The sequence below is a fragment of the Stenella coeruleoalba genome, assembly GCF_951394435.1.
Source record: "Stenella coeruleoalba genome assembly, chromosome: 1".
NCBI classification, from domain to species: domain Eukaryota; kingdom Metazoa; phylum Chordata; class Mammalia; order Artiodactyla; family Delphinidae; genus Stenella; species Stenella coeruleoalba.
In genome coordinates this window covers 18,301,355-18,317,307 of record NC_137169.1, presented here as the reverse complement: position 1 = coordinate 18,317,307, position 15,953 = coordinate 18,301,355, and the positions used below count along the sequence as shown (strand labels likewise).

At 46.6% G+C, this 15,953-nt stretch overlaps 1 protein-coding gene across 2 annotated transcripts; it reads right to left on the bottom strand.

Annotated features, from left to right (window-relative positions):
- Positions 1–15,730, bottom strand: ELOA (elongin A). Of its 2 annotated transcripts, none has more exons than XM_079903555.1 (11): positions 15,268–15,730; positions 10,404–10,460; positions 9,512–9,618; positions 7,788–8,979; positions 7,302–7,416; positions 6,108–6,263; positions 5,906–6,003; positions 4,673–4,853; positions 4,305–4,416; positions 3,533–3,708; positions 1–2,550 (listed from the first exon to the last, which is right to left on the bottom strand). In XM_079903555.1, the coding sequence occupies exons 1-11, from the start codon at positions 15,340–15,342 to the stop codon at positions 2,489–2,491; spliced, it is 2,331 nt and encodes a 776-aa protein (XP_079759681.1). In that variant the 5' UTR covers positions 15,343–15,730; the 3' UTR covers positions 1–2,488. The 2 variants fall into 2 exon arrangements, with proteins under 2 accessions (XP_079759681.1, XP_079759682.1); XM_079903556.1 differs by having other exon boundaries at positions 7,794–8,979.
- Between the last annotated feature and the right edge of the window lie 223 nt (positions 15,731–15,953).

Sequence of the window (15,953 nt, the reverse complement as noted above, 5' to 3'; positions counted from 1 at the left end):
TTTTTGTTTTTTTTTTAATTTAGACATGGAATTTTCCTTCCTTTTCATATAACTTATCTAATTAAAATATTCATCTTGGTAGTTACCACAAAAAAGTAACATAGAAAATTGTATTTACATTTTGGGACCAAAATACAAATGAAGAGCAAGATAATACCTTGCTCCTTTCCCTCCCACTTCCCGGAAAGAAAGGAAAAGCCCCAAAGAAACTGCTCATTACACCAAGGATCACAAAGGTTAAGTTCATTTGCAGTTCGGTGATTTGTATGTAGTGTAGCACAGAAAAAAAAAATTGCACAAGTTTTCACAAATGAGACCAAAGGTTCAACATCATCCTGTGTCTGCTCTGCAGGCATTTCAATAACCCAGGAGAGGCGGTAGCTTAGAAACTCAGTTTTTCCTCTTCCCTCTTCTCACCAAGTCACATCCCTGATGCAGACAGTCTTGGAGGGGGAGAGGGAAAGATCTGGCTCTATGCAAACAGGGGTGATCCAAAGATGGACAGTGATGTTGGGATGTGTCTTTTCTTCCCTCCCTGCCCAAAGACTCCTAATAAAGGAAATTAAATCATACACAACTGTATCAAATATGAAAAACTGGTTTCAATGGTAAAGACTTGAACACACAGGTAAGAGACAAATTCAAGGCGTGGACACCTAGAGGAAGCTATTCTAGGCAACAGGTGTCTGGCACCTGACCCAGACGCTCATTTGGTTTTAGATAAGAGGCTTTCTAATATCACATTTGGGGAGCAGGCCGGGGGACTGGTGGAATGGTAATACAAACAATCAAGAGAAAGAACGCTTTACCCAATTCAAAAATACAGCAAATTAAAACACAGCAATACTTGTGTCCCTCAGGTACCCTGCACAGCAACGCACACTGACACAATGCTTCTGCTGCACAGACTTCTTGCTGCATCGCTCTGCAGTCTTCAGAGTTAGCCTAACTGAGGTCTCCAGGATGGTTAAAAACAGCGGGCTCCATATTCTGGGCTTTGAGTGAGCTTGTCAAAGGGACTGGTAACTGCCAAGCTCCATGGGCTATCACACTAACCACGCCCTCAATCTGCTTCTCAGGTTTCTTAGGGATGGGCTTCTCCAATTTATAGTATCTACTTCTACCTGGGTCACAACCAAGTGGGTTCCTACTAGATGAGTGTCCTTCAACGGCCAAGAAGGACACTGACACTGTCCTCCTAGTTCTGATTTCTCCCCCTATGTCAACTCGAAAGTGAGATACTCCCTTCCCAAGACTGGTGATGCCCTTGTGGCTCCCCCATCCTGATGCTACAGCTCAAACCCTTTCCTTAAACTGGCCCTTACCTCCAAGTTCTGGTTTAAAGATTCAAAAAGTAGAGAGTTTCAAGCTGCTAAGTTCTCTGCAAAACATAGCAAATTGTTGTGCTCTTTCAATCACATGATCTTACCTTTTAAAGAAAGGCAAAAACAAAACCAATTTCCAACACAGCATTACCTTTTAAAACCATTCACTTCTAGTAGCAATTCACAGGGACTAGGAGATTACAGTGCTGGATTTTAAAACTCTAAAGTTGTATTCAGGGGCCTACAGAAAGCCCTGCCATGTGGTTGGGTCTTGCCCATGCCAGTGGGGAGGAGGAAAAACAGGGGAGGAAAAAAACCCTAAAGCTTTGAATTAGAAACTGGAAATTGTAAAAATACTGGAGTTCTGTGCCCTCTCGTGAGCCTCAAAAACAGTGGGACCTGGCAAAAAGGATGGGGGGAAAGACTCTAGAACTTCCCTTAATAAATAATTCCCTGAATGAGTAGGAAAGAGATGCACCTGCACAGGACCTCAAAGCAATTGAGGGTCTCAGAGGTGGGGGGTGTCCGACCTGAACGCTTCCTGTCACCACACCGGGGCTCCCCCTCCAGGACAGGCAGCCCAGGACCCATTCCTCGCTCTACGTGCAGCACGTGCCACACAGGTTCTGGGGACACCCAGTCCTCTCTATGGGCCAAAGTCTGCTCAGGAGAGATGAACTGGGACAGGGGAAAGGCTTTCAATGGGCTTTTGTCTAACAAAGAACCCTAAAAATAAAAGGCTAAGTGTGTGGTAGAGGACCGGAAAAAAACAAAAAAAAACCCCAAAAAAACAAAAAAAAAACCTGGGGGTAATATAAATACAATCTGGGGGCAATATTTATTAATTAAAACTATGTCTTATAGTTTACAAAGAAGGTAATTAGCAACAAAGGTACAATTGACCTTAAAATCCTCAGTGAGCGTGAGGCTTCACATCTTCAGAACTCGGAAGTGCTCGCCAGGCAGGGAGGCGGCAGCTGCGGACACAGGCACAGGCACGACGCCTGCTGACTGTGCAGGACTCGGAGACCAAAAGCCTCCACGAAGCGAAAGATCCTGGTCTTCTCTGGAAGTTCCATTCCCCAACCCCCCCACCCTGTCCTCGTATTCCTCCCCGCAAATTTCATTTCCAAGCTAAGTCATTTCCAAGCTAAGTCCTCAGTTTATCGTCGGGAGAATCTGTTCTTGAACGCTTTAATCGTCTTGGCCATCATTGGGGCAATTTCTGTGAAAAGAGAAATAAGGCAGTTGTTTCAGATCCACGGCAGTGTGGACACCAGCGGTTTACAATCAAACAAAGCCTTGTTACTCTTGGCTCTACACAGCCAGACAAATGGATACAAGTAGCAGTTATCTGCCAACCCCATAGAAAAGCAGCAGCCCAAAGGTAACACTTCGCCAGCACCTGCCAGGCCCCTGACAATCACCCCCTCTAATTCTCACAACTTCACCAAGACTCAGGCTGGACCCTGTACGGTAAGTGGCAGAACTGGAGTTCCAGCCTTGCCAGACTCTGAAGGCCGTTCTGAGCCACAATTTAACTCTGCCTCACCAATATCCAAACCAGCCAGAAGCACCCCCTCCCGCACCTGTCTGTCCAGTGTAGCAACAGGTCTGAGATGAGCTAAATGCACACACCACCTAAGAACGACGAGCCTGCCCTCTAGCCTGGTTAACCTGAACCGAGCCAAAGTGCAGGTCAGGACTCCCACCCTCCTGTGGGCCCTGAAGTAAATACAGAATAATGCTTTTCTTAAGTTAGGACACCACTGTAGAATATTGGGGATAGTCTACAGTAGTAAAGTTAGTAAAATACGAAAGAGACCCAACTAGATATAAAAAAAATACTTGGAAGGTGGGGTTATAAGGTTATAAAACTTCAATAAAATTATTTAGCTGTTAATAATAACAGCTGGAAACTCCATGTTATTGCCTGGAGAAACAGGTTTACATTTAGGTTGAAAAAAATAAAAGAAAAAGAAAGCAGAGTACCAAAATGAATATTCACTACGATCATAATTTACATGACACGTGAAATACGCGCTACGAACAAAGCAGGGGAAGGAGGCCCCGACATGTAGACCAGCTGTGTGCCAGGCATCACATACGCTACGTCTAACACACAAAGTGTGATGCAGCAGGAATCACATTAGAGGGGTTCAAATACTAGTTTTGAAATAGCTGAGCAGGAGCTCCAAGTTACCTACTCTTCACAGTCGGTTTCCTAGGATCACAGGAAACAGTGCTGCTGACCACGGGTGCCGAGTGCGCACTGCTGGTACTCGGGCCGTCGTAGGCTGGCTCCTCGGGGCTGGCGTTAAAGCTGTTGCTGCCGCCACTGCCCAAGCGGCTGCTTCCTGAGAGGTACGGCGCCGGCTTGATCCTGCGACACAGAGCAAAGCCGCTAGTCAAGAGCAGGAGAGATCTGCCCCCGGCACCAACAGCCTGAAGCTGGCTGCTCTGAGGACTCAGTTCTGTGGCTTTGACCAGTGGACCTAGTACCCTAGATTCTGGTGATGGCTCGGAAGTGACTGTGGTAGGCCTTCAGAATGAATGATAATCTCAACTAACTTTTCACTGTTTAGGTGTAAATCTGTATTTTGACAATGCTAACGTACTTAGATAATTTAGTCATCACAGTAATATGTTTTTTGTTTAAATGGGGCAAGGGAAAGCCTTAGGGGATGTGTCCCAGAAGCCAGGCCCTGTTCTCCGTTTAGTGTTGACCACCACCCCACCTCCGACCCCACCTAAGGGAAGGAATCATTATCCCGCCCACAGTGCAGTCAAGGACACTGAGGTTCAGGGAGGTCAAGTGCCCAGATGGTCAAGGTCAGCCTGCAGAACCCACTCTGCACTGCCACGTTTTCACCCCCAAAATGAGTCGCTCTTGCCCCTGGGCTGCCTCTCAGGGCTGAAAGATAAGCTCTTGGGCTCTCGCTCTGAGCAGGCAGAAACCACAGGGGACAGAGATCTTACCTGATTTTCTCAGGCACAGCTGCACCTCCTGTTCCAAACTTCTCCTGCCTCCTCCGAACATCACGAGGTGGCTTGGCCACAGAGTTGACAAAGGCCATTTTTGCTTGTCGGCCTGCGGAGAAATGGAGATTAATACCTGCCTTCTTGAGCTGAGATGCTAAAGGTAGGGGATTATCAACCCTGGAAACCCCTCTGTAGGGTAGCATGCATAGTGGCAGAAGAAACACCTCACCCTTTGCCCTCTTCTGCAAATGCAGGAGAGATGTGGGGGCCAGAGATGATACCGTAGCTGAGCCCACCACGGCCCTGCTGTTGACCAGAGCCCAGGGCTCATTATTCTGCCAGACCCACGCTGCCCCCTTACCTACCTTTGGGCTTATTGGCGTGCGCAGATCGGATATTCTTTGTGAGGAGTCGCAGCCGCTGCTCTCGCGCATCCTGAAGCCGCAGGTACATCTCCCGCCACGACTCATACTCCTCTGGCCTTTCATCCTTAAAGTCTCGGTGACAATGAACTTTCCATAATTGATCCGTTTCTTCAATTAATACCTAAAATCAGAACCAGGACATCATTTACATGCAAGTACTCTTACACATCTCTTTTCCATCCTTAATCACCCAGGGGGACCAGCTTCCTAATGATATTTTGGTCCTCTTAGTAGTGGTAATATATTAAAATACCACAGTTCTAGGAAAGAAACCCTAATCACTGAATTAAAAAATGTTAATTGTGGGCTTCCCTGGTGGCGCAGTGGTTGGGAGCCCGCCTGCCGATGCAGGGGACACGGGTTCGTGCTCCGGTCTGGGAAGATCCCACATGCCGCGGAGCGGCTGGGCCTGTGAGCCATGGCCGCTGAGCCTGCGTGTCCGGAGCCTGTGCTCCGCAACAGGAGAGGCCACAACAGTGAGAGGCCCGCGTACCGCAAAAAAAAAAAAAAAAAATGTTAAGTGTGAGGCACTATACTAGCTGCTTTTGGGGGTTGTGGGGCTAGGAGAGAAGGCAACACAAAAATTAGTTTAAGATCAGTCTTTTCCTTTAGAAAATCAGTACAGGGTAGGAACTGGGATGAAGTCAAATCCAGGCATTTCCCCATCACTACACTGAACTGCAATGGCCAGGGGCCACTTAAGAAGGATATGTCATAGATCCTTTGAATTAGAGACAGCTAATGCAATCAGATGAGCATCTCCAGCATTAGGAGGATTTGGGGATAGATCTGTTTGTCTCTAGGAGGCACCCAGCCAATCTTATATTCACCAGACACCTGAGTGTCAACACATAGCTCTGTCCCTGCCCTGGATCCCAAGGGTTGTGCTGCTAGAATTCTCCTTTGACCTCTGTAACTAGGCAAGCTCAAGGGAGGTGTGGGAAATGGTCCCCCTCTCCCACCTTTCAATCCCATCTTGATTCTAGCCCAAGAGGCCTACTTAAGATGCCACAAGCAGGTGCTAAAAACCTGCCTGTTTAAAGGCCCATAGACAAACCCAGAAAAGTGATCCGACCACCACCTGCCCATCATCGTGGCAGATTCAGAGACAAAGCTACTTCTGGAGATGCAAGCCAGCACACTGCCCTCTTCCCATCCAAACAGGATACTCACGTGATTGTACTCCTCTATGCGATATAACTGATCAGGTGTACACCTCTCCAAAACAGGTTCGAGGAGAGAATATGGGACGCCTCCCACTTCAAAGATTGCTGCAGAGAATCAAAGGGGAAAAGCACTGAGTAGCGGCCAAGTCACCCGGTGTCCCAGTGCCACAACAGCGTGCTGAAGAGCAAGAGAGAAGCATGTGACTTACAGTCAATGTTGTTTTTAAGCACCCGGATGCACTGCTCGTGCAAGGTCATCATTTTGGGGAGATAGGCACACTTGGAACCAGAATAGACCTGCATCTTGGAATTCATTCTTCGTCCGGTGAATCCAGCTTCTTCCTCTTCCTGGGATGAGGAGAGTGCTGTAGGGCAAGAAAAACAGGAGTGTAAGTTATAAAAGGCACTGAGCAATACAGTGAAAACTCTCCTTCCACCCCATTCCCCAGCCTCCCAGTTTCCTTTCTCAAAGACAACCAATGCTACCAGTTTCTTGTGTCCTTCCAGAGAGTCTATGCAAAAATAAACTAATATTTATTTTATTCCTTTTTAACCAATCAATAACATACTATAACCATTCTGTCATTTACATTTTAGAAATCACATCAGTACATAGATTTTCTACTTCTTTTTTTCAACGGCTGCGTAGGATGCCACTGTGTGGATGAACCACGATCCATCTGTTAGTCTCTTGCTAAGGGACACCTATGTAGCATCTAATTCTTTTGCTATTAAAACTAGCCTTTATTTATTTATTTTTTGGCTGTGTTTGGGCCTCTGTTGCTGCGCGGGGGCTTTCTCTAGTTGCGGCGAGTGGGGGCTACTCTTTGTTGTGGTGCGCAGGCTTCTCATTCCAGTGGCTTCTCGTGTTGCAGAGCATGGGCTCTAGGCACAGGGGTTTCAGTAGTTGTGGCACACGGGCTTCGTTGCTCCGCGGCATGTGGGATCTTCCCGGACCAGGGATCGAACCTGTGACCCCTGCATTGGCAGGCGGATTCTTAACCACTGCACCACCAGGGAAGTCCCTAGCCTTTTTTTTAAGCCCCTATGGAATGTACAGAGTAAAAGGCTGCTGGTAATAGCAGCAGCTAAGATTTAGCAAACACTACGTGTAAAAACCCAGAGCTCAGAGCTTTACCAGCATTATCACTTTCAATCCACCTCATAGGCAGATACCATTATTACTCCCATTCACAGAATATGAAACTGAAGTCCAAGGAAATTAAGTTGTACCCAAGTTCATGTAACTTGTAGTAAAAGCCAGAGCTGGGATTCAAACCCAAGCCATCCAACTCCAGAACCTGTGCTCTTAGGAAATGCACCAAAATCTGATGACAGAGCATGAATGAATTTTTAAAACCATTTTCTCCATTAAAAAAAGAAAAAAAGACAAAGAAAATTACCTTTTCGCTTTGGTTGGAAGGCAGATATCAATTCAAGGGAAGGAAGTGGGCGGTAATTGGCCTGTATCACAGGTAAGGGAAGGTCTGGTAACACTGGCAGCACATCGCTGGGGACCTGCAGAGAAGAGACCAGTGACTGGAGAGCCTCTTTCTACAAGCACAGCTCTTTCCCACAGTCGACGCCCAGCAGTGTTGACGTGGCAGATAACTTCACAGGCACATCCAGCCTGCAGGAGGGGCGGCAGCTGTGCCTGACTCCACCTAAGTCAGGAGATACGGAGAGATGGGCCCAGCACAATGGGATGCCTCAGAAAATACTTTTCTTGGGTTCTACTGACCCTGGTGGCCAGACAGGCCGGGAGGAAATTACTTCACACTGAAATTCAACAGGCCACGGGAAAGCCAGCCCAGACAGCGGTGGGGTCGTCCCGTCCCGGGAGCTCTGCCAGCCCAGGCGCTCTGGCTGGGAGGGGCCACAGGGCTTACCTTTACCTTTTTCAGCTTGGCTGAATGGGATCCAGCTGGCTGAAGCTTCTCTGACTTGTTTTCGTTCACCTTAGGTAGTTTCTGAACTGAGTCCAAGTTTTTACTAGTGCTTTTTGAATCATTTTTTTTTAATCCTTTTTCTCCAGGAGTCGTGGTTGAAGTTTTCACGATCTTTTTCTTTTTCTTCCGGGGCTGGTCATAGCTGAGGTATGACTCAAAAGACATGGTGGGCTGCTCGAATTCATCATCCATGTCTGCCTCCTCAGCTTTAAGGAAGGAGCCCACGGACTTTCTATCTAAATGAGAAGGTTTTACTTTTCCTTCTTGAGCCTTTAGGTTGTTAGAAACCTTCTCTTTTGCCTTGGGCAACAGGTCTCCTGCCCCCTTGCCTGTGTCTAAGCTTTCTAGACTCTGCTTGTTTTTGTCTGATTTGGTTTTCTCTGGGTCTCTGTATTTTGGCTTTTTAAGGTGGTTGTCTGATGCCACCTCCAAGGGGGGTAAAAGCTTCTTGGTGCTGCCCTCTTTTTCCTTCTCTTTCTTGACACCACTAGAGGGCGCTTTCTCCTTTGTACTGTCCCCTGAGGGTGGCCTCCGCCGGTTTTCCTCTTTGGAGATGGCCTTGTGTGATTTTTCTCTGCTCAAAGACGACTTCTCATCTCCTTTGGAATTCACCGGACGTTTTTCTTTATGGGAAGATCTGTGCTCCTTGCTCTGACTCACGACCTCTTTCCCCTGGGCTTCACCCAGGTGTCGTTCTTGACTGACCCCCAGTCTGTCCTGAAAGGCATTACTGTGGCCTTTGCCAGGCTTCTGGTGTGAAACAAAGGGCTCGTGGTCCTCCTCCAGGGATCTGTAATGGTCCACAGACATCTGATGAGGGCTGGCGGATGACAGTGGGGACTGAACATGGCCGTAGTCCGAAGATTCGTGGTCTGAAGAGTAAACTGGAGAAGCTCTGTGGTACCTCTTTCTCTCGTCTCTCGTCTCATGACTGTGAGATACTTTGTGAGGCCGGTCAAGCTCCGGGAGTTTTCTGTGTTTCTTCTGCCTGTTATCAGGACTGCACGACTGGCTGCCGGAGGCTCTCCAGCTGCCTGGGTAGTCCCCCTCCCCCTCCCCCTCCTTAAGGGCATCCCTGGGGCGCTTTCGAGAATTGGTCTTCTCAAAGTCCTGTTCATCAGGCTCAGTGTTTCTAAAATAAAAGAAAAAGCAGATGAAGCAGACATAAATCTCAGGGTAATCCTTGTTCAGAGGACAACATCACAGGACCTGAACTCACGAAAGAGATGAAGAGTTTGGAGTTAGAAACAAGGTCTTGGGGAGAAGGTAAATGGGTTCTGCTCAAAGACACTCAGCTAAGGTTTAAAACTGGGAAAGCCCAAATATTCAATAAGTGGAAAATGACGAGTTTAACTACAGGACACAAAGAAGATCAAACATCTTGGGAAGTGAAAATACTTAAAAAGCTTTTCAACACAGGGAAATATTTAACTTGTTACATTAAAAAAGAGCTGTCATTTACATCAGTTTATTCACAACTACATAAAAATGCCTTTTAAGAACAGGTTAGAAAGAAACATTCCAAAACGTCGATAATGCTTATCTTTGGATGGTTGAATTAAGAAATTTTTATTCTTATTTCTATTTTTAAATGTTTTCTAGTATTCTATAATGATCATGGATTATTTCTTATAATTGAGGCAGAACTGAGGAACTTTTCTTACCGTTCCACAGGAACCAGCTTCTTCCACTGGGCCACTAGGTCCTTGGCAAAGCTTCCGACATGCTCATGTTTTCGCAAGCTATTTACCGTTTTCCCAACCCCGGTCTCCTACAAAATTGACAAAGGAATTGTTAGAGGGTTGTAGAACTAGGCTCACAATCTTCTAAAGAAATAAGACCTCCTACTTTTCAACAAACCAATACTTCCTTCCAAAAACATACCTTGCAAGTCTCAGTACAAACTTACTTTGTGTCTGTGCCCCAAACCTCTAGTGATACACAGTAGCAAAGTGCACCAGATTCAGAAGAGGAAAACACTAAATTAAAACACTTCTAGAACTGTAGCAATAATAACAAGAGTGATCATGGCAGGTGTTAGGCACTGAGCTAAGAGCACTGCATACAGTGTCTGAATTAATATTTATCATATGATAACTCTGTGAGGTTAGGACCTGCCCCATTTTACAAAGAAGGAACAGCCTAAAGTCACAAACTTGGATTTGAATCCAGGACTAGATGCCAATGTTCTTTTAATTTTTAGAAAAAAATCTGAGATAAAATTCACTATTTTAACCATTTTAAAGTGTACAGTTCAGTGGTTTCCAGAATACTCACAATACTACACAACCATCACCACTAATTCCAGAACATTTTCATCACCCTAAAAAGAAATGTTGTTCCTCCCAATTCCCCCCACCCCTGGCAATCACTAAGCTAACATTCTATCTATGGATTTGCCTATTCTGGACATTTCATATAAATAAAACCATACAACATGTGGCCTTGTGTCTGGTTTCTTTCACTTCTAAAGCCCATGCTCTTACTGTACAATCCCTGTGGTCGGGAAGGGGAGGGGATATAGCTATATAACGTCTAAAATTACACAGTTCTTACCGCAAGAATGTCTACTGTAATAGGCAAGGTGGAGAGTTTCTTCAGATATTTCAATAGCTGCAGAGAATAAAATAAACATTAATTTCTATAAAATCATAATCATTCACTGGGACAAATAAGAATAATATCCAGTGGTTAAGTACTTACACTGCTCTGTAGTATAGAGTATGGCTGTTATCCTTACTTTACAAGTGTGAAAACAGACTCGAAAAAGTTAAGGAACTTGCCCCAGGATGCAAGTAGGGCAGGATTCGCTTAGGTGTGCGGCTTCAGATTGCGCGCTTTCAGCCACTATGCTACACCAAGGGGAAACCAAACTTAGAGAAGAGAATCAAACCTATCAGCTCTGAGAAACGTAATCAACCACTATCTTTCTGCCCAGTTTTGAGAGACACTTTCTGAGAAAGGAGCCAATTTTAGGAAATTACTCATGCACCCGGCATAGAGGAAAGTAAAAAGGAGAAGAGGTCTCTACAGAAAAAGGGTATCATGTTTCCAGAAAAAGTGTGTTTAACGGAACTGGGTTTTTTCGATGTAAGTGGGAAGCCAACACCAATTTCAAGTTGCTAGAATCAGAGCTTTGCCGTTGCAAATGGTGAACACAAAATGTCTGGGTAGATTAGAGAAGCAATCTGGGTTTGGTCACATTTCTTTTCTGTATTCTCTTGAGCTAGCTCAAAATCAGATAGCAGAGCTGTTAAGACAGGGTTCCAGAGTCAGAGACAGGCTTCAGTTTGGCGCTGCCAGTTCCTTGTGGGGTGATCTTGTGCAAGTCACTAACCTCTCTGAACCTCAGTTACTTCATCTGCAAAACAGGAACTGGATCCTGTCTGTACTTCACAAGCTGTGAGGATTCAGAGAGACAAACCATGTGCAGTCTTTAGCCATAGTGCCTGGAATGCTATACAAGCTCAATAAATGCTTATTAATCATTTCATTCATCAACTGACCATTCTTTAAACGGCTACCCTTGATCCTCTACCAGATATTCCCCAGCCAATTCCTACTTGCTCCACTTCTACCCAAAGTCATGACTGCTATGCCATTCTCTAGGAAATATTTATGTATATATAAGTATACCTACCTTTCGAGGAGTGCTGAAAAGTACAAGTAGTTCAAAATAGAGTAACTGTGACTACCTTTATATTTAAATATCTGATAACAAGACCTGTTCTTTTCCTATGTGTAGCCCAGGCAACAATTAGTATGCTATATTGCTACTAGGTGGAGTAGCAAGTATGTTTTTCTGGTCATTCTACTTCAATAATTACTGAACCTGGTTGCTAGGCAGAGCAACTGGATCACATGTGATAATCTTGTTTTGACTGGGAACATATGAGAAGCCAAGTGGTGTATCTAAGGAGTTTCCCCTTCATAGTTGAGTGAAAATTATCCTCCACTTCGAATTCGATCACCACCACCATCCAACTCAGGACAAAGTATATGTGTATTTCTTGTCATCAAAGCTGTGGGTGCAAAGATGAATGCCAATTCCTTTTCTTAAAGGAAAATTTAGAATCATTGAAAAGGTTAAAGACAGGTTGTCTCCTCTAATGCCATTCCCTGGAAGGCATTTATATACTATTTACTGTGCACTGGCTACTATGCTACGTCCTTACATGTGTTACCTCATTTCATCCTCATTAACCAACTCTGTAAAATGGATATTATGTTCCCCATTTTACAAATATTAAAACTGAGCCCAGTGAGGTTAGGTAACTTGCCTGACAAGCGAGTAGGTCAAGTGTGTTTACCACAGCATGTACTACAGAGTCAGGAGAAATAACCAACGTAAAGACACTGTCCTTAGAAGACCGCAAAAGGAAATGGAGCAGTAGTTCATGTGCCTCTTAGCACACTCGACACAAAGCTGAAGAACCCCTCCTTAGTGTTACGTTGTCAGGCAGTTTAGAGTCCACAGAGGAAAGAAGGTCACCACCAGGACAGAGTCCCAGGACCTCTACAAAGGCCACATATAAGAATGGGGCCACGGCTTCCCTGGTGGCGCAGCGGTTGAGAGTCCGCCTGCCGATGCAGGGGACATGGGTTCGTGCCCTGGTCCGGGAAGATCCCACATGCCGCGGAGCGGCTGGGCCCGTGAGCCACGGCCGCTGAGCCTGCGCGTCCGGAGCCTGTGCTCCGCAATGAGAGAGGCTACAACAGTGAGAGGCCGCGTACCGCAAAAAAAAAAAAAAAAGAATGGGGCCAGAAGTCACTGAAGGTGTGTTCATCTCAAAGCCCAGCACTAATTGGAAGTATAAGCACTGCCTTTCTGCTTCGTTTTGGGTTAGGAGGGATGGCTTAAAAGCAGATGAAACTAAAACCCTAGAGATATTCAAACCAATTTAGCCCAACATAAGAGAAAAAGGGCTTCAGAGCCCCTCTATTTTCAATGAGGTTCAAAAAAGAACAAAGCGTTAAAATGATAAAGCACTTTGGGTATCCTCAGGTAGGTGGAAACTTGCTGTTATCAAACCTAGGGACCAGTTGTAGTTTGCAAGAACTGATAACAAGTCATTGAGAAATGTCAAACATTTGCACAGTCCACGCTTAAGAATCTCAGTTATCCTCTGCACACTACTTCATCACAAAGAGCTAAAGATGTTCATAATGTCGCCCTCGTTCTCCGCTTGGCTTCAAACTGTGTTCTTCGTAGTTTCCACGTTCAAACTGTAACCCAGGACAGGTAACTTTACCAGCCATGAAAATTGTTTCTACTTAAATAATAGGAACCAAGTGACCCTGGTTTGCCTGATACCTTTTTCCCCAAGTAAGCCTAGATCATAGATGGGCTTAAAGTGAAAAGAGAGTTACAGTTAAACACCTATGTTTAATACGAGGAAATCTATGAATACAGGTGTGGAATCAACCGTTTGGCTAATAATGGTTTGAAATCAAGATTTAGTTGTAAGTTCAGTACTGCCATATAATCATCTTGCAATTTCAAGAACAACCTGTGGGAGCTTGTTGGGTTAACGGAAGGTTGAGAAGGCCAGTGTGCCAGCTTGCAGTTTTCCCTGTGCATTAGCTCATTTGTGAATGCCAACTATTGTGCCCTTTGCACAAATGATCTTCATATAATGCAAAGTCAGAAGCTCAGGGTGAGTTTCCATCTGGGAAGAGAAAGCCCAGATTCTCACAATCACTAATAGTTCAAATAGGATGTGAAGTCAAACAAACCTTTTCTTAATTTGAAATTTCATGCACATCAACTACTGGAAAAGCTACTTCAAAATTTAAATTCTAGTGGGAAAATGACTGTAGACACTACACAGTGCATTGTTTTTAACCCGATGGAAGACCAAATTGGGGAGGTGGGGGCGATTTACATCATATTGCTCTAGGGTTTTAAAAAAAATCAGTCACAAACCTACAGTGTTTGGGAAAACAAGCTAGTACTTGGAAATAATGACCATTTATTAGATGCCCACAACGGGTTACTGTAAAAAGAAACTTGTAAATGTGTCTGTTCACTAGGTACTGAAGCCATTATAGAAAATATAACACAAAACAAGTGAAAGCATTTCGGTTTTCACAGACTTAAAGCTAAAATGTCGTCCTGAAGAAGTGGATCTTTGAGCTAGGTATGCATGAGAAGAGTTAAACAGTGGTCTGATAGTGAGATGCGTTGAGCAGCCTTTAGAAACGGAGGGAAAAAAACCTCACCTATGACAGGCCAAGAAAAGGTGAAGAGAAAGGGGCCCTTCAAGAAAAATTGTAAAGAGTGGAGATTAACATCTACTGAGCACTTCTGCCTTTTGGTTCTGTCCTGGGAAGAAGCAGGTGAGGAAACTGGCTTAGCAAGGAACATCCCTAATGTCCATGGCTGGCAAATAAATTAGAACTCAAATCTCCTCACCACTTTATTTCGACTGCCTCCCTGGATTATTTCCTCTTCAAAAGCCACTCTGGGGTTCAGAGATCCAACTCTTACAACACTGTACACTCCAGCTATAATGCTGACAGAGAATGTCAAACACCTTGAGTGTTTTCATCAATGTATTTCAATTAAAAAAAAAAATTCTAACATCCACGGGACACTCTCCCAGACACCAAGAAGCTGGATGGAAGAAAAGTCGCAAAGAGAGAAGAACGCATTTAACTTAAGAGAATAGTTAAGGGGGAAAAAAACTAGCTGAGTGCAATTAAAAATGGTTGCCCATCACTCGTAGCAGCCAGAAAAGGTAGCTCTTACCTTTCTATCAAGGCCAGAAGGAAATCTAGCTGCAACTTCTAAGTCTTGTTTTTTTTTTCTTTCCATTTACAACCTAAGTTTTTAGTTAGGGTGACGTGAGGTTTATTTTGTTTCGAAAGAGATTTACTGAGAAAGCGAAAAGGTCCACGCTCTAATAATCAAGCCAAAGCAATAAAAACGTCTTAAAGACGCAGGACCACACACCGAGCCTAGACTCCATCAAGCACAGGCAGAACCACCTCCTCCCAACAAACATCAAAAGACACTAAGAAATCAGAAACATTTCGCAGGGTGAGGAATGGAGCGGGTAGGAGTTAACTCCGGGCGAGCTCTCCCGACAGGAAACAGCTGGCCCGGGACGCCGGGGGAGGGCTCCGGGAGCCCCGCCGACACGCGGTGTCCGCCCGGAGCCCGCGGGCGCCCGGCCCGGGAGGCAGGGAGGCCGGGCCCGCCGAGGCGCGCCGCCCGCCGTGCGGGGTCCCACCGCGTGGGCAGCGGCCAAGGGCCACTAACTTCCCGATCGCAGGCCGCAGACCGGCGGGGCCGCGCTCCGGGTCCGAGCCCCCACGGCCCCGGCCGCTCGGGAAGGAGCCGCACCGGGGCCCGCGACCGTTACGGGGCCGCGCCGCGCCCAACACCCGGCCCGCTCCGCGCTGCCCACTCGCTCACCTTCTTCGGGTCCGGGTTCGCGGCCAGGCGCGCCTGCAGCTTCTCCACAACTTGGAGCGCCGACTCCGCCGCCATCGCTGTCACTGGCGCGGCCTCCTCGCCGGAACTGGGCTCGCGTCGCGTCCTCTGGCTGCTGCTCCGCCCTCCGTGCCTCCCCCGCGGGGACGGAAGCGCGACTGGTCCCTTCCGGGCCTCGGCGAAGTGGGGTGTAGGGGCCGCGGGGGGTGGGGGGGCCGGCCGGCTGCAGGCCCCGCCCCCACGGCCTGTGGTTGTTGGGGTCCGGTCCTCTGCGCCCTCCCGGAGCCGCGTGCGCCGGGAGCTGGAGCAGCTTGGCCCGAGCGCGTCGGCTTCGCACTGGTCGCCGCTGGGCAGCCTCGCTTCTGGTCCTCGTAGTGCGGAGCCGCGGCCTGGAAAACCACTCCGGTGTCCAGCCAAGGCAGGATGAGACCACTGCGCCGGACCTTGCCTTTATAAATCCTAGCCCGCCCCCTTGCGCTGTGAGCCACGCCCCAAATAACACCTGTGTGTGGTTCCAGGGTGGGTTTGCGGCTCAGGAAATCAGGGATTGACGCTAGTGACCAGCCTTGATTGAGGGCACTAAGCCCAGTGGTTGAGCTAAGTTTCACTCTCAGTACAACCCAGTGAAACGAGGCATATTATCCCCATGTTACAGATGAGGAAACTGA